The sequence below is a fragment of the Capra hircus genome, chromosome 23, assembly GCF_001704415.2.
Source record: "Capra hircus breed San Clemente chromosome 23, ASM170441v1, whole genome shotgun sequence".
Taxonomy (NCBI): domain Eukaryota; kingdom Metazoa; phylum Chordata; class Mammalia; order Artiodactyla; family Bovidae; genus Capra; species Capra hircus.
In genome coordinates this window covers 1562853-1580647 of record NC_030830.1, presented here as the reverse complement: position 1 = coordinate 1580647, position 17795 = coordinate 1562853, and the positions used below count along the sequence as shown (strand labels likewise).

General features: G+C 49.4%; 1 protein-coding gene across 4 annotated transcripts in view; it reads left to right on the top strand.

Annotated features, from left to right (window-relative positions):
- LOC102180906 (serpin B9) overlaps positions 1-3827 on the top strand; it is a 35888-nt gene extending 32061 nt beyond the window's left edge. For all 4 annotated transcript variants that reach the window (XM_018038979.1, XM_018038981.1, XM_018038978.1 and 1 more), the window contains exons 5-7: positions 359-501; positions 2000-2155; positions 2382-3827. In XM_018038979.1, coding sequence (XP_017894468.1) covers positions 359-501; positions 2000-2155; positions 2382-2783 — 701 coding nt within the window. In that variant the 3' untranslated portion in view covers positions 2784-3827. The remainder of the gene's footprint in view (positions 1-358; positions 502-1999; positions 2156-2381) is intronic.

The following is a 17795-nucleotide window of genomic DNA, read 5'->3' as shown; positions in this document are numbered from 1 at the left end:
GCCTCCTGTGACAAGCCTCCGCGCAGTCCTGGAAGGCTGGCTCTGCATGTGGCTTCTCCAGCCATAGCCTCTCCAGCCCACCCCTTGTTTCCTGTCTGTCACCGCCCACCTGGAGCAGACTTATCCTTGCGTGATGAAGTGGTCCACGCCACCCTCTTTGCAGAGGTCCTGAAGCACCGTGATCATAAACACCATCCGTGTGAGTGGGTCCCGTGTAGAACAACCCAGACTGGGCAAATCTGAAACGAGGACTTTGGTTCTAGACTACTAATCGGGATTCTCCAATGAGCCTCATCAAGGTTTTTTTTTTTTTTTTTTTTTTTTAAATCATGCTTTGTATTCTCTACTTCTCCCTAAGGTAAGATTCCAGAGTTGTTGCCTCCGAACTCCATTAATGCAGAGACCAAGCTGGTTCTGGTCAACGCTGTCTACTTCAGAGGGAGGTGGAGTGAGGAATTCGACAAGGCGTACACCAAGGAGATGCCTTTTCGAATAAACCAGGTAGGGATAGCTTCTGAACATCCTGAGAATTTGGTGAAAAAATCGAAAAATTTAACTTTGTAAGAGCTTAAATCATTGGTTAATAATAAGTTGAAACGTCACACATTTCTGAATGAAGTTTTAAACTCGGTGGGGAAGAACTGAAGGGATGAAAAACACTTGTTGCCTTTAGCCTTTTACTTTTTCTACTGCTCCTAGAGCCGTGACAATTTCTGATCAAGTCGTTGCTCGATGAGTGTGGCCATCCTACATTCAGCCTGAAAGCTTAAGTTTTCCTTTTAAGTCCAAATTACTCAGATAGAAAGCAAAAAATGAAGACGAAATCCAAATTTTAAACCCCCACAGGTGTTAGGAAAGTGTGATCATTACTATGATGGGGGTGGGGGGTGGTGGGGGGTTCTGCAGAGAGAAAGAATAAGAAAATGTATTTCTTTAATCAATTATTTAAAAAATGAGAATAAATACAGATTTGATTTGCTATTAATTAATCATCAGAAATTCAGTAATCATAGTTTTCTAAAAATAAAACTTACACAGACCTTAGTCTTGATATTGAGGTATAATTTCAATTGAGACAGGCATGAAAATAGTTTGTTAACCACTCCCCCACAGCCAGCTCATAAAAATACCATTTTAATGCAATTCAGAAATTTATAAGAGTAAAACCCTTTTCTTTGAATACAGTAAATAATCAGCTTTCTAGTTGGAGCGTGGGAGGGGAGCCCAGCTAGCCATCCACAGCTGGCATGGAGTTTAGAAATTTGTTTTAATCTTTTTAATAGATGACCTGTGTCAACTTGTAAAACTGAATTTAGTAAGGGTAGCATTTCAGTCAACTTCTGTGTACATGTAGCACTTCTGTATTTTAAAAAGTTATTTCCTCCAATTAAAGTTTCAGAATTGGTACAGTTGGGTTTAAATGCATGAAGACCCATATAGTTCTTTTTTTTTTTTTTTTTACCGTGCAGCGCAGCATGTGGGATCTTAGCTTCCTGAGCAGGAATTAAACCTGCCACCCCTGCAGTCTAACCTCTGGGCCTCGGAGAACCTCCCTTGCGGCTCCTTGCACTTCTTGTCACACTGTTTTCCGAGCCTGTCTACCTTTCTGGACTGCACTGCTGTGAAACTCTAAGGTTTCATAAAATATTTTTCTAATTAAATAGCAGTGATTTTCATCAGATTCTATTGTTTCGTTAGAAATATTTACCGGGCGTCTTTTAGCTCTGGAAATCTGACTTCCTCTCTGAGCACAGCAGAGCACCATGTTTATTTTGCTGAATGAGCCATCTTTCCCAGGCCAGCACCGGTGTGCTGACGCCAGGTGCCTTGTGATGGGAACAGGGAGAAGCTGCTGGACAGTTTGTAGCACTAACCAGGGCACAGATGCCGTTTCCATCGGGGGTTCTGCACACCCCTCCATCCACCGCCTCTCCCGGAGATGCTGCCGCCTCCTCCGATGATCTGTGTCTGATTCCGGGTCATCCGTTTACTCCTGCAGAAGGAGCAGAGGCCGGTGCCGATGATGTTTCAGGACAGGGAGTTCAGACTCGCCCGCATAAAGGAGGTGCAGGCCCAGGTGCTGGAGCTGCCATACGCGGGCGAGGAGCTGAGTATGCTGGTGCTGCTCCCGGACGACCACGTGCCTCTGAGCTCGGTGAGTGTCCTGCGCGCCCCTCCTGCCGGGCTGGCCCTCGAGCCCCTCCTCCCGCTCTGGGGCGCACTAGCTTGGGTACCAGAGCACGAGATGGCACACTTGTCTGCCAGGTAACTCAGGCGGGAGTGGGGGCGGGCGGGGGCGGCGGTGATGCTGTCCCTCCGGGAAAGGAGGCTCAGGGCTGTCTGATGCTGCTGAGTCCCGAAGTCGAATTCTGGCCTTTCAGGTGGAGAAACATCTCACTTGGGAGAAGTTCCTCGCCTGGACCCAGCCTGACTCCATGAAGAAGACCCAGGTGGCTGTCTTCCTCCCGAAATTTAAGCTGGAGGAGACCTACCACATGCTGTTGGTGCTCCCAGGCCTGGGGGTGGTTGAGGCCTTCCAGCCGGACCGGGCTGACTTCTCAGGCATGTCGCCTGGCAGAGGCCTGTGTCTGTCCGCCTTCGCCCACAAGAGCGTGGTGGAGGTGAACGAGGAGGGCACGGAGGCCGCGGCCGCCTCGGCTGTGATCGAGGTTGACTGCGGCCTGGACCAGCCCCGGTTCTGTGCCGACCGCCCCTTCCTGTTCTTCATCAGACACAACGGCTCCCGCAGCACGCTCTTCTGCGGCAGGTTCTCCTCCCCGTAGGGGTGTGCGCGCCGCGCCTGCCCGCCCTGCCCTCCCTGTGTCCCCAGGGCCTGGGCAGCTCCCAGCCTGCACACCCGTGCTTCTCCCCCAGGCTGACCCCCGAACAGAGATCGAGGGCCAGTAGACCTCAGTGAGACGCAGCCTGAATCCCGTAGGCTGGCAGGCAAAGTGCTCCGCGGGCCGCAGGCTCACGTCCCACTCACTCCCGTGCGCGCTTCTTTCCTGTTGCACTGTGCTCTCTTCCTGGTCACCTGCTTGCCTGAGGCTGTCTCGGTATCCGTCCAGGCCACTAGCCGTCCCTACCGTTTGATACATTTCTTGGTGCTTGAGCTTTTAGGAATGTTCCATAATGCATATTTATTTTTTTGGCTGTGTAGCACATGGGATGTCAGTTTCCCGACGATGGATGGAACCCATGGCCCCTGCGGCGGAAGCTTGGCTTCCCTTCCTTTGACCTGCCTGGGAATTCCCTCTTTAATGCACATCTTATCTTTCTTTGACTTTCACTGGTCGGCATGAATATTGCCAACCCTGCATCAGGCCCTGGGGAAGGAAGTGGGGGGTGTGGACCTCTGACTGCGGCCCCAGTGGTAGAGGCAGGCAGCGCTGAGGACCACCAGGCTGGACTGGGTCCTGCCTCTAGGTGACCATGTGGCCACTGGAGGGATCACACGCTTCCTCGTGTTACTCTGTTTCTCCACTTCCAACTCTAACAGGGAAAATCACATTCAACCCTTAAAGCTCATTTCCAGTGTCGTCTTCTCTGAGAGTTGTTTCCTTTCCTGCATAACCAGAGGTATGCCTTTGTACCCACACTGCCCCCCGGGAGGTGGTGCATCTCTGACAGTAGCTCTTTGTATATTGCCCGTCTGTGTTTTCCAGCCTTAAGGCCCTTGGGGATGGGGCTGTGTCTTACGCATCAGGGTGTCACTTACAGTGCGTGGATAAGCAATTAGATGATGAGCTCTGTGACTTTAGAAAAAAAAAGATTAGAAACCAGTTTTTCTAATTGATAAATAATAAAAACAATTATTAAAAAAACAATTTATTGAGGTGAAATTTATAAAACCTAAAATTGCCATTTAAAGTGAATGACATACTGGTGTTTAGTCTGTTAACACTGTTGTTCAACCACCACATTGATCTAGCTCCAAATATTTTTCATCACCCTGTATCCACTAAGCAGTTACTACCCATTCCTGCTTCTCCCAACCAGTGGCAGCCACCAGCCTGCTTTCCATCTCCGTGGACTTTCCTGTGCTGGCAGTTCCCAGCAAGCTGAGTCACGCATGACCTCTTTTGTGTCTGGCCCCTTTCATCCCACATAATGCATATTGAAAAGCAGGGGCATCACTTTGCCAACAAAGGTCCGTACAGTCAAATCTGTGGTTTTTCCAGTGGTCATGGACAGATGTGAGAGTTTGGACCATAAAGACTGGGTGCCAAAGAATTGATGCTTTTGAACTATGATGTTGGAGAAGACTCTTGAGAGTCCCTTGGACTTCAAGGAGATCAAAACAGTCCATCCTAAAGAAAATCAATCCTGAATATTCATTGGAGGGACTGATGTTGAAGCTGAAGCTCTAATACTTTGGCTACCTGATGTAAAGAGCTGACTCATTGGTAAAGACCCTGATGCTGGGAAAGATTGAGGGCAGGAGGAGAAGGGGACGACAGAGGATGAGACGGCTGGATGGCATCACCGACTTGATGGACGTGAGTTTGAGCACGCTCCAGGAGATGGTGAAGGACAGGGAATCCTGGCGTGCTGCAGTCCATGGGGTCGCAGAGCCAGACATGACAGGGATTGAACAACAACAAAATGTGCTCAAGATTTATCCACGTTACAGCAGATGTCAGCAGTTCATCCTTTTTTGTGATTGAATAATATTCCATCGTATGCAAAGAACACATATTGTTTGTCCAACCATCCACTGATGGACATTTGGTAAGTTTCCACTCTTGGCTCACTGTGAGCGATCCTGCTATGAACATGCATATACATGTATTTATTTGAGTATTTGCTTTTCATCCTTTTGGGTACATTACTAGGAGAAGTTGCTAGATCGAATGGTGATTTCACGTTTAACTCTTTGAGGAGCTACCAGCATGCTTTCCACAGTGGCTGCTCTCCACTCACCTTGCATGAGGGTTCCAGGTTCTTCACAGTCTTACCAATGTCTGTTATTTCCTTTCTTTTAAAAGTATTAAAAGAAAGCAGGTAAGAAGTGATACCTCACTGTAGTTTTCATTTCCATTTCCCTAACATCTAATACGGATAAGGCTATGGCACCCCACTCCAGTACTCTTGCCTGGAAAATCCCATGGGCTGAGGAGCCTGATAGGCTGCGGTCCATGGGGTCGCTAAGAGTCGGACACAACTGAGCAACTTCACTTTCAATTTTCACTTTCATGCATTGGAGAAGGAAATGGCAACCCACTCCAGTGTTCTTGCCTGGAGAATCCCAGGGACGGGGGAGCCTGGTGGGCTGCCGTCTATGGGATCGCACAGAGTCTGACACAACTGAAGTGACTTGGCAGCAGCAGCAGCAGCGTCTAATAATGTTGCGTGTCTTTTCACGTGCTTACTGGCCGTGTGTGCGTGTCTTCTTTGGAGAAAAGTGTGTTCGAGTCCTTTGTTCATTTTTTCACTGGGCTGTTGGTCTTTTTGTTGTAGAGTGGTAGGAGTTCTCTCTGCGTTCTGGATGTTAGGCCTTTATCAGCTCTGTGATTTTTCTCTCGCATTCTTTAGGTTATGTCTTCCCTTTCTTGATAATGTCCCTCGATCCACAGACGTTTTAATTCAATGAAGTTGAGTTCATCTATTTTTTCCCTTTTGTTGCTTATATTTTTGGTGTCACAGCTAAGAATCTATTGCCCTATCCAAAGTCACGAAGATTTACAGCTGTTTTTTTTTTCCTAAAACTTTTATGGTTTTAAGTTTTCTATTTAGATTGTTAATCTATTTGATATCTGTGATATGAGGTAGGGGCCCAACTTAATATTTCTGCATATTTCTTTGTGGTGTTTTATTGAGGAGCAATATTTTCCCTGTAATAAAATTTAGGCTTTCCCTTAGTGATTTCTACCCTGCTTTCTGCTTTCAGTATCGGAATTACCCTCCCACTGAGAAACCAGAGTCACCTATTTTTCTTCTATATTTATACTTTTTAAACCAATTAACTGTTTAATCTGTCACTATTTTTTTGTGTTGTTGACATTCAGGAGCAAATATGACTTGGGTTATTTATAAATAGCCAAGTTCTCAACGTTATTTGTGAAACAATCCGCTTTCCCCCAGCCATCTATTGTTTTCATCTTTATGCTTCCGTGTTGTTGCCTGAAAAAACAGCAACCTAAAAAACTGAGCTATGTTTTATCTGGTGGAAATTCTTAGGACTTGGGCCCCTGAGGCAGCACCTCGAGTGACCCTGAGGAGGCAGAGGTTGGAGCCAGGCTGTATAGAAGCTTTGCAACAAAGGGCCGGCAGTCTTCAATGTCAAAAGTTTTCTTGTAAATTAAAGGAAACCAGATAATCCAGGTTAAGGGATTTCAACTTAGTGCTTTTCCATGCATAGGAAGATACAAGAGCCTGGCTCGCTGACACCGCTCCTGCGCCGTGTGCCTCAGCTCTCTGGGACCAGGATCCTGTGTTTCCACATCCTGAGTCGTTCAGGGCTCACCGTGGGGAGTGGCTGCGGTCTGCTGGCTGCTAATGGCAGGTATTCTTTCCTTCCCGAGCTCCCGTGGGGCTCACCAGGCGACGCTGGAGGCCCGCAGTCACTGATGACAGGCATCCTTGTTTACTGACGCGGCAGCAAACATTCTGTTTCTTGGTTGAAACACCAACGTAACAGTCACTGAAGACTCAAATCATATAAATATTCACCTATATTTTTCTTTAGCATTTTTGTCATTTTATTCTTTGTTATTAATTTGCTTTGGAATTTATTTCAAAGTAACGTGAGAAACCAATTTTTAAAAAACTTTATTTATTCTTGATTGAAGGATAATTGCTTTAAAAAATTGTTTGTGAAGAAACCAAATTTTTAAGGTAATAAATTTTTTGTGTTTATTAAAAACAGTGAGGATATTAATTGATTCAGTTTTCTTGAATAAAGACATGATAAAGTGAAAGTGAAAGCCATTCAGTCGTGTCCGACTCTTTGAGACCCCATGGACTGTCCAATCCATGGGATTCTCCAGGCCAGGAGACTGGAGTGGGCGGCCTTTCCCTTCTCCAGGGGATCTTCCCAACCCGGGGATCGAACCCAGGTCTCCTGAATTGCAGGCGGATTCTTCACCAGCTGAGCCACCAGGGGAGGCCAGGATGTGATGGGATTTCCCCCAAAGGCCCTGCGTGACCAGCAGGGAGCCCAGGAGGCGCTTGAATTGTCCTTTTACTAATTCACCCCTGACAGCTCACACAGGCATGTGGCCACAATGCTTTCCTGACGGCTTGTCCTCACGGCACTTCTGCGGGCTCGCGGTCAGGAGTTGCTGATGAGGAATAAAGGCGTTAGGTTCTTGTCAAAACCAGTCGTAGGCTGTTGTCGGTAACTCAGCAGTTCAGTCTGGCAGATCGGTGGCCCTGCGGCCTTCCTTCTGACGTGTAACTACGAGGGGAAGGGGCTGCTGCAAGCGCAAGCAAAGGATCAGTTCAGTCCCGCCCCTCAGTCGTGTCCGACTCTTCGTGCCCCCATGGACCACAGCACACCAGGCCTCCCTGTCCATCACCAACTCCCGGAGTCCACCCAAACCCATGTCCATTGAGTCAGTGATGCCATCCAGCCATCTCATCCTCTGTCGTCCCCTTCTCCTCCTGCCCTCAATCTTTCCCAGCATCAGGGTCTTTTCCAATGAATCAGCTCTTTGCATGAGGTGGCCAAAGTATTGGAGTTTCAGCTTCAACATCAGTCCTTCCAAAGAACACCCAGGACTGATCTTTAGGATAGACTGGTTGGATCTCCTTGCAGTCCAAGGGACTCTCAAGAGTCTTCTCCAACACCACAGTTCAAAAGCATCAATTCTTCCACGCTCAGCTTTCTTTATAGTCCAATTCACATCCATACACGACCACCGCGAAAAGCAAAGGCTAATAGGTGCTGAAAGCAGCTGTTGCAGGGGTGGGGGTGTGCAGAGAAGCAAACTTAGTTAAGACACGCAGTTAGGAGCAGATAAAGCAAAGAAACCCCACAAAACCTAGGAATGTTCAGGCCTGCTCCTTCTTCTCTTTATCTTTCCCGTTCTTCCTTTTCTCTGAGACAGCAGGTAGGTGTACAGACACTTGAGAGATTCTTTCTCATACCAACCAGTTACCAGCGGGGTGTCCAGAATTCCGTTCAACGTGTACTCACTGCTCCCAGTTAGTGTCTCCTTACAAGTGAAGGGCTCAGGAGGGGGCCTCCAGTGCCAGCGGGGAGGCCAGGACACTGCATTCTTACCAGCTTACTGCAGCTTCAGCCTTCCGCAGCCCACCCCTTCCTGCTTTGATAAGTGGCAAGAATGACTCACAGAACTCAGGAAGGCGCTTTCCATACCAGCATGGTTGCCCTGAGGAACAGAGCTGCCGAGGCCGGTGTGGGGCAGGCCGTCCGGTTTCCAGGCCGTCCCTGGGCACCACCCTCCGTGCATTCACCCACCTGGGAGTTCCCCGGGCCCCTCATTTAGGGGTTTCCTGTGAGCCTGACGGCTTCATCATCAGCCACGTGTTTGGCTCAGGCTCCAGCCCCTCTCCCTTCCAAGGAGGTCGGGGGTGGAGCTGAAGATTCCAACTCTCGGATCACCTGGGTTTTAGGAGCTCCGTGCCAGGAACTGGGGACAAGGACCAAGTGTGCGCTTTATTACATCCCAACCTCAGTGAAAACCACCTCTTCAGGAGCCTGGAAAAGGACGGGGTGACTAGTGATGGGTCAGATGCCAAGTGAGCACCATGCAGGATGTCCCACTGTGAAGGACCGTGAGCCCCGCCTCCCAGCAGAAGGGGCCAAAGGGCCCCAGCGGCGCCCCAGTACCAGGCACAGGGCTGCCTCCATCCTCTTCACAGCGTGGTCCTGCATGGACCACAATCTGCTTAGAGGCTGACTGGCTCATCAGCATGACTTTTAGGTTTTTCACATCTCAGAAAAAGTTATCGACTCTCTAGGGATTGAAAGTGAAAATGGCTCTGTCCTGTCCAACTCTTTTGAATTCTCCAGGCCAGAATACTGGAGTGGATAGACCTTCCCTTCTCCAGAGGATCTTCCCAACCCCGGGAAGAACCAGGTCTCTTGCATTGCAGGCAGATTCTTTACCAGCTGAGCTATCAGGGAGGCCCATCCTCTAGGGATTAGAAAGTGAAAGTGAAGTTGCTCAGTTGCGTCCGACTCTTTGTGACCCCGTGGACTGTAGCCTACCAGGCTCCTCCGTCCATGAGATTCTCCAGGCAAGAATATTGGAGTGGGTTGCCATTTCCTTCTCCAGGGGATCTTCCCCACCCACGGATCAAACCCAGGTCTCCCGCATTGCAGGCAGACACTTTAACTTCTCAGCCACCAGGGAAGCCCAAGGGATTAGAAGGATTGTTTTAATACTGATCTTTCCCTTAGGCCTTTAGAGTCTTGCCTTTAGCTGTTTTATCAGAAACAGAGGCATCCAAGCAACACATACATGCCTGGGAGGCAGAAAGGGCTAAGCGGAGAGATTTAATTTTTCTGTTGTTATTAGGCGTTCCATGAATATTTCTGCCACACATAAAGTGGTGAGATTACTACATAAGGGAAAGTGTTCTATTTCTAATTATTCCGGAAGACATAAATAGAAGTTTTACAGCAATAACTCAGCAAATGAGTTTCCGTTCAGTAATGAGCAAAGCAGTGACATGCCTCATTGTTCAGTGATGTGCTCACAAGTCCCAAAATCTGCCCAGTATTTGAAGTATTTCCTCCTTTTTTTAATTGGAGTGTTGATTCACAATATTGTGTTAGTTGCTTGTGTATAGCAAAGCGATTCAGTTACACATATATACACTCTTTTTCACAACAGGTTATTACAAGACGTTGAATATGGTTCCTTCTGCTACACAGTAGCATACTGTTATTTACCTAGTTGATATATAGTGTGTGTGTGTGTGTGTATATATATATATATATGTAGTGTGTTTATTAAGACATCCCTGGTGGCTCAGGCGGTAAACATCTGCCTACAATGCAGTTCAATCCCTGGGTCGGGAAGATCTCCTGGAGAAGGAAATGGAAACCCACTCCAGTATTCTTGCCTGGAAAATTCCAAGGACAGAGGAGCCTGGTGGGCTACAGTCCGTGGGGTCACAAAGAGTCAGACACGACTGAGCGACTTCACTCAGTGTATTTGTTATCCCTTTTTTTTAAGCTTAGTTTAACAAATACACTGAATGTTGACTTCTGACCCAGATGCTGAGATATAAAAATGAGAAGAAAAAAAAGAGAGAGGAAGATCGTTGACTCCTGCAGTGCAGGAGACTCAGGAGACACTGGTTTGACCCTTGGGTCAGGAAGATCCCCTGGAAAAGGAAATGGTGACCCACGCCATTACTCTTACCTGGAAAATCCCCATGGACAGAGGAGCCGGGTGGGTAGTCCGTGGGGTTGCAAAGAGTCAGGCATGACTGAGGCAGCTGAGCGCGCACACATGTGCACACACACACACACACGATTGTTGGTGGATGTCACGGGCGGGAGGGACTCCTGCGCCCACACTGGAGCCCGCCTTCCACTGGGAGCTGCCTCCTCAGCGGGCATCCTCGGGGTCCAGTGGGACCCTCCTCCCAGGGGTCGGGCGGGGAGGACTGACTACTCCTGTGTCTCCCCAGCCCTGGGGGCGGTGCCTGGGACACGGCAGCTCCTGGGGAGTCACGGGTCCAAGCACAGACACCCGCCTTCCGTGGGATCCTTGCCGACACTCTCTTACCTTGCGGCACCTTCTCCCCCGACACGATCCCGCCACCCTTGGGGAGGCAGGGTTCTTTCATCCTGCTGGCCCCTCGGCCCCCAAAAGCTCTGCCCATGAAGCCAGAGACAGCTACAGCCTCGCCACTCGCAATCTGCCCATTTCTTGGACAGATATTTCTCAGTTTTCTGAACTACTTAATATTGCTCTTCTATTCATTCCCAACTTCTTTTTGAAAAGATTGCAGTTTGCATTCTTGCAGAGACAACAGCTGGAACTCTCCAAACTCCTACTCGTAAATACTTTCAAACACTGTGAAGACGCAGGGATCACTTGCTGGAGTCCAGCTCTAGCAGCCAGGGATTCAACCTGAAGAGACGGACGGGCAATGATGTAGCCTCTGACTCATAGTACAGAGCTACCTGTTTATTTCAAGCTTCAGTTTCTCTTTTATAGTTTGACAAAAGCATTAGGTCAGAGGTTTGACGTTTTTAGTTTCCCCCACCCAGATTTACTGTACTTAATTTGTGGTTACATTGTAACTCATGCTACATTCCTCAGTTTATTTCTTGTCTTTCTAAAGCCTGTTTGCCCCTAGCATCTTAAGATCATTATCTCCTAAAAAGGCTTCTAGCTATTCCTAATTAATCCTAAACCCTAAACTCAGCAAACTTATTTTGCCATAAACATTCCCCACACAAACAGGTCTCAGATAATAATCCTCCCCATGGGTGCTCATCCTGGGACACTCTTTGTAAAGATCCTTGAACAAATGTCAATGGTTATTTTATAGATTATTTTCTGGGCACAACTGTAGAGGGCTTTGTGCTTTCTCATGCTTCTCTCAAGCACCTTAACATTCTTTCCAGCCAACTCAACCGAAGAAAGGAAAGAACAAGTCAGAATCACAAGGACTAACTCCTTCCTCCCGGGGCCGTGCCTGCGAGATGAGCAGATGGGCTTGGGGCCGTGCCTCCATTTTGTCAGTAACGCCTAACGCAGCTGCTGACAATCACGGTTTGATGGCAACAGCAAATGTTTGTGAACTTGGCTCCTAGGCATGAGGACCGAAAGAGTTTAGGGAGGCGGCCCTGGGCTCGCCGCGTGTCCTGTGCGCGCTATCCCGTGTCTGCGGTTTAATATTACTGAGACCCATTCCCTTTCTTTCCTTGTTCTTTCCTTTTTAAAGACAAAACTGTAGAGGCATTACCTCTCAGTTCAGTTGACTTATTGACAAAACTGGTCCTCCTTAATGCTATATACTCCAAAGGAAGCCGTCTAAAGAGTTTGATAAATAAAAAGCATAATGGAGAAAAGCTTTGTCAGCTAGCAAGACAAGGCTGAGTCAGCTTGTGCAGAAATTGCCTAGAAACCCTGGGGTCCTGTTACGGGCCAAACTGTGTCCCCTCCAACCCCCAGGACCTCAGAATGTGAGAGTGGAGTTTGGAGATGCCTTTAAAGAAGCAGTTAGGTAGAATGAGGTCACACGGCTGGGCCCTGAGCTGCTCTGACTTCTGTCCTTTTAAGAAGAGGAAACAGCACAGACGCCTAGAGGGAACATGACGAAGATGCCCTCTACGAGCCAGGAGAACAGCAGGCAGAAGGGTCCAGCCTTCCTGGCGCCTGGATCTTGGATGTCCAGCCTCCAGAGCTGAGATGATAAATTTCTGTTGTTTAAGCTCCAGAGTCTCTGCTACTTTGTTATGGCAGTCACAAGAAAACAGTTTCAGATTCCAAGAATCACAGTGATTTCTTTTGGGTTTCTCCATGCGAATAAGTGCCTCAGCACAGAAATGATTCTGTTAATTTGCCTCATATTAGTGTTCCCGGTCAAGTTTATATTTTTAAGATTTTTTTTTTCCCTCTTTCAATCAGCTGGTGGCAATCACCTGGTTTCAGTTTTGCCTGCTCTCTTTAGAATGTGAACAGAGGCAGATGCGCCCTGCCCTGGGCAGGGGAGATGCAGGCAGGAGGCCCAGGGGCACCCCCTGGGGTTGAGGAGCTGAGCGAGGTCATTCCTCACTTGACGACCATGTGGGCCCAAACAGTCATCCCTCGGTGGTGTGTTCTGTACACCCACACCTAAAATACACCCTCTGAGCACCGGGTCTTGGGCTTAGAGATGGCTGAAAATTAAATGCAACTCAGCTGTGACAGAGAAAGGCCAATCCATTTTCTGAGGCGCTGGGATCCCGTCCCGGGGGAGGATGGGCGGTGTCCAGCTCTGGGGGTGCCAGTCACACTGAGCTGAATGCATGCGATCTCCCGGATCTGGGGAACTGCGGCCTTCACATCCGGCTCAGACCTGACACCTGAGTGGTGAGAGCCTCAGTCTCGTTCTTCAAGGCGCTCGAAACTTACAAAAGGGAAACAAACCCACCTTTAACACGAGAGAGAATCTGGTGAGAAAACGTACTTGTGGAGCACTTTGCAACTTAGGAAGCACTGTTAATCAACATTTATTAAGTATTTATATTTACATTTGATTTTCATAATAACTCCTGGACACAGGTGAAGTAGGAACCCTTATCTTCACTGTACAAAGAAGGAATTGAGGACAAAGAGCTTAGTAACTTGTCTAAGATGGCACAGGTAGTTAAGTGGCAAAAATGGGACACAAGCAGAGGTGTTCGATTACAGAGAGAGAAGACAGGAGGGCGGAGGCTAAAGAGAAACGTGAAAAAGCAGGCTGATGGGCTGAGCCTCGGGTGGGGCAGAGGTGGGGTGGGGGACAACCCAGACAGGGGTCTGGGAAGGGAGGAGGACAGAAAGGGGGCTGGACAGACGGAGGAGCTGGGAGGCTGGAGCTGCATTCCTACGTACCCGATTCCAGGTCTTCATCATTCATGCTTAGTGGCGTAAGGTGGCCGCCAAGGCTAGAACACTGTTACAATCATCTTCCCGGAACCTGACCTGATTCCCGGCACTTTGATAAAAATGTGCTGCTAAGCATGTTGTAAACACAGCTGACCCCGTGGCTGGAGGGTGGCTGGGCATGGGGAGGGGGCTGGAAGGGCCTGAGTCAGAGGTACCGGGGGACAGGGCGAGTCCCGTCTCCCCTGGTGGGAACTTGATCCGCTGTTCACTCAAGGAGACATCGCGTGTCCTGCTGTCACTGAAGATGCTGCTGCTGCTGAGTTGCTTGGGTCATCCTGAAGCTCTTTAGCCCAGCAGGCTCCTCTGTCCATGGGATTCCCCTGGCAAGGATACCAGAGTGGGTGGCCTTCCCCTTCTCCAGGGGATCTTCCTGACCCAGGGTTTGAACGCAAGTCTCCCCCATTGCTGACAGGTTCTTTACCCTCTGAACCACCAGGGAAGCCCCAACTGAACATAAAATGAGGCCCAACTGTTTTTGCAGAACTTGAGTCAGAATCTCTCTCATAAGGAAAGGAAAAGAATGGGGTGGGGGTGGGGGGACCTCACAGCTGTCACCCTCGTCCTTGCCCTGCTGACCGTGAGTCCAGCTGAGCCCAGCTGAGCCCGTGAAAGGGGGTTTCATGTCCCCAGAACTTCCCTTCTCCTCCCACGCTGGGGCCTGGATTCCGGGCTATTTTCACTCCACCCCTTATGGAAACAGGAAACAGCCTCAGAACAGCTTGTTTATGTGAGCTGTTACAAGTTCAGCTTAAACATCATTTCCTCCAGAAGGCCCAGCTGACCTCCTGGCTGGACACCCCCTGACCTGGTCCCCGCTCCACCCTCCAGCTCCACTTCCGCTCTGCAAAGGTTCCTTTAGACCCCTGCCCCTTCCCTGCCTGCCCTGTGAGGCAGGGGTGGTCCACCTTGTCTGAAGACAGCAGGAAGGGCTTGACGCCGGGGCTTTCATCGGTGGCTGGGAATTCACTCTTCCCCTTGACGATGGCCTCTTCATTTTCCATCTTCGACTTCTTTTTATATAAGAAAAGAGGGCTTTCTTATCTGAGCCACCAGGGTCGGTGTAGATGGCTAGGAACCAGACCACAAAATTTCCTGCCGCAAAGCGTGGTGGAGGGTCCGTGCTCAGCGGCCACAGTCGCTCTGGCTGTAACCCACACGGGCGGCCTTGCAGATGACCTGGGAGGCGGGGGGTGCCTGCGGCCCAGGCCACTGGCCTCCCACCCCAGACAGCGCTTGCAGGGTAGGCAGGATGGGCAGACCACAGACAGCGTGCTGAGTGAGGGCATGTCCTGGGAACACTCTGATGAAAACAGAATCTGGTTTTAAAGATAACTTTTAAAAAAAGTTTTTATGATGATAAAATACACATAACATCCAGGTTACCACCTGAACCATTCTGAAGCGCAGACTTCGGGGTCATTAAGTACAGACACCTCCATCCATTCCCCCGTCTGCGTCATCTTCCCCAGTGAAACTGCCGCGTGAAACAACAATGACTCCCGGCTCCCCGGCTCCTGGCACCCGCTTTCTACGCCGTCTCTAAGAATCTGACTCCACTGGAGCCTCCTGGCTATGGAGTCGCGTTGCATCCATCTTTCTGGTCTGGCCACTCTCACTGAGTTGAAGTCCTCTGGGTCCATCGGCGCTGTGGCCTGCGTCAGGGTGCCCTTCCCCTGAAGCGTGAGTGAGACCCCACTGTCCGCCGGGGCCATGCTCCGGTTTCCTGCCGTCTGTGGACAGAGCAGCAGCTGCTGCTGCCTCGAGCCGGGTGCACAGACGCCTCTTCCAGGCTCTCGGCTCGGTGGTTCGGGGAGCGCCCCCGCGAGTGTGTTAGGGGAAACACACTGATCGAAACCACCCACCCTGGCCAGGCACCGTAGTAACCATTTGCATGAGTTGTTTCCTGAGAGGAGATCCTGAAAAGGAATACAGAACTAATAGGCGACCACCAACTGGAAGAGTTCGGGAAAGGTCTAAAGGAGACACTGCGTGTCCGTCCACTTCTCAGAATCCCTCTTGCTAACATCCATCTTGGCTGAGCGACGCGTGCGCCACCAGGAAAGACTCTGAATTAGAGTGATTGGCCAAAGACCACCCGGAAACTAATCCCATCATCATAAAACCTGAGATTGCAAGCCACGCGGCAGAGCAGTTCTCCTGGGTTCCCTTCCCCTACTGCTCTCCACCCGGGGCCCTTTCCCAATAAAATCTTGTGCTTTGTCAGCACATGTGTCTCCTCGGACAGTTGATTTCTGAGTGTTAGACTAGAGCCCGGTTTCGGGCCCTGGAAGGGGCCCGCCTTCCTGCAACAAGCGGACTTGCTGGAGTGCGTGCTCCTTCTCCTCCTGTGTGTGTGAGGCGCCTCCACGCCGCTTCCTGGGGGGCTGCACACTCTCCACTCCTCCCACAGCGCAGGGGATCCTGTCCCCACATCCTCGCTTGGGGACTTTTAAGAAAGGTATTTGTGCTTCTGCTGAAGGAGGAAACAGAACAAGCTCTATCTTGAAAGCAGGAGTCCGTCTTGGGCTGGACTGTGGACTCTGAGCTCTATGCCCAGTATCTATAGAAATGACAAATCTACTGGAAAACCAGGCCCCCAGGAGGAAGAGCCCCAAGGCTCTCCATCACCTAAAGTTCAGTTCAGTTCAGTCGCTCAGTCGTGTCCGACTCTTTGCGACCCCATGAATCCCAGCACGCCAGGCCGCCCTGTCCATCACCATCTCGCAGAGTTCACTCAGACTCACATCCATCCAGTTAGTGATGCCATCCAGCCATCTCATCCTCTGTCGTCCCCTTCTCCTCCTGCCCCCAGTCCCTCCCAGCATCAGAGTCTTTTCCAATGAGTCAACTCTTCGCACGAGGTGGCCAAAGTACTGGAGTTTCAGCTTTAACATCATTCCTTCCAAAGAAATCCCAGGGCTGATCTCCTTCAGAATGGACTGGTTGGATCTCCTTGCAGTCCAAGGGACTCTCAAGAGTCTTCTCCAACACCACAGTTCAAAAGCATCAATTCTTTGGCGATCAGCCTTCTTCACAGTCCAACTCTCACGTCCATACATGACCACTGGAAAAACCATAGCCTTGACTAGACGGATCTTAGTCAGCAAAGTAATGTCTCTGCTTTTGAATATACTATCTAGGTTGGTCATAACTTTTCTTCCAAGGAGTAAGCATCTTTTAATTTCATGGCTGCAATCACCATCTACAGTGATTTGGGAGCCCCCCCAAAATAAAGTCTGACACTGTTTCTACTGTTTCTCCATCTATTTGCCATGAAGTGATGGGACTCGATGCCATGATCTTCGTTTTCTGAATGTTGAGCTTTAAGCCAACTTTTTCACTCTCCTCTTTCACTTTCATCAAGAGGCTTTTTAGTTCCTCTTCACTTTTTGCCATAAGGGTGGTGTCATCTGCATATCTGCATATCTGAGGTTATTGATATTTCTCCTGGCAATCTGGATTCCAGCCTGTGCTTCTTCCAGCCCAGCATTTCTCATGATGTACTCTGCATAGAAGTTAAATAAGCAGGGTGACAATATACAGCCTTGACGCACTCCTTCTCCTATTTGGAACCAGTGTGTTGTTCCACGTCCAGTTCTAACTGTTGCTTCCTGACCTGCATGTAGGTTTCTCAAGAGGCAGGTCAGGGGGTCTGGTGTTCCCATCTCTCTCAGAATTTTCCACAGTTTATTGTGATCCGCACTCATATTATTTTCCCTTATTGTGTTGTTTAGTTACTGAATCGTCTCTGACTCTGCAGCCCCGTGGACTGTAGCCCGCCAGACTTCTCTATCTATGGGATTTCCCAAGCAAGAATGCTGGAGTGGGGTGCCATTTCCTTCTCCAGGGGATCTTCCCGACCCAGGGATCGAACCTGGGTCTCCCACATTGACAGGCATTGGCAGACAGATTCTTTACCGTCTGAGCCACGAGGGAAGCCCTGCATTTTCCCTTAAAGGTTATTACAAAATATTGACTATAGTTCTCTGTGCCACACAGTAGGTCCTTACTGTTTATCCATTTTTACAGGGTAGTGTGTATATATTAATCCCCAATTCCTAATTTATCCATCCCCTTCCTTCCCCTTTGGGGCTTCTCTAGTAGCTCAGATGGTAAAGCATCTGCCTGCAATGCGGGAGACCTGGGTTCTATCTCTGAGTTGGGAAGGTCCCCTGGAGAAGGAAATGGCAATCCACTCCAGTATTCTTGCCTGGAGAATTCCATGGGTAG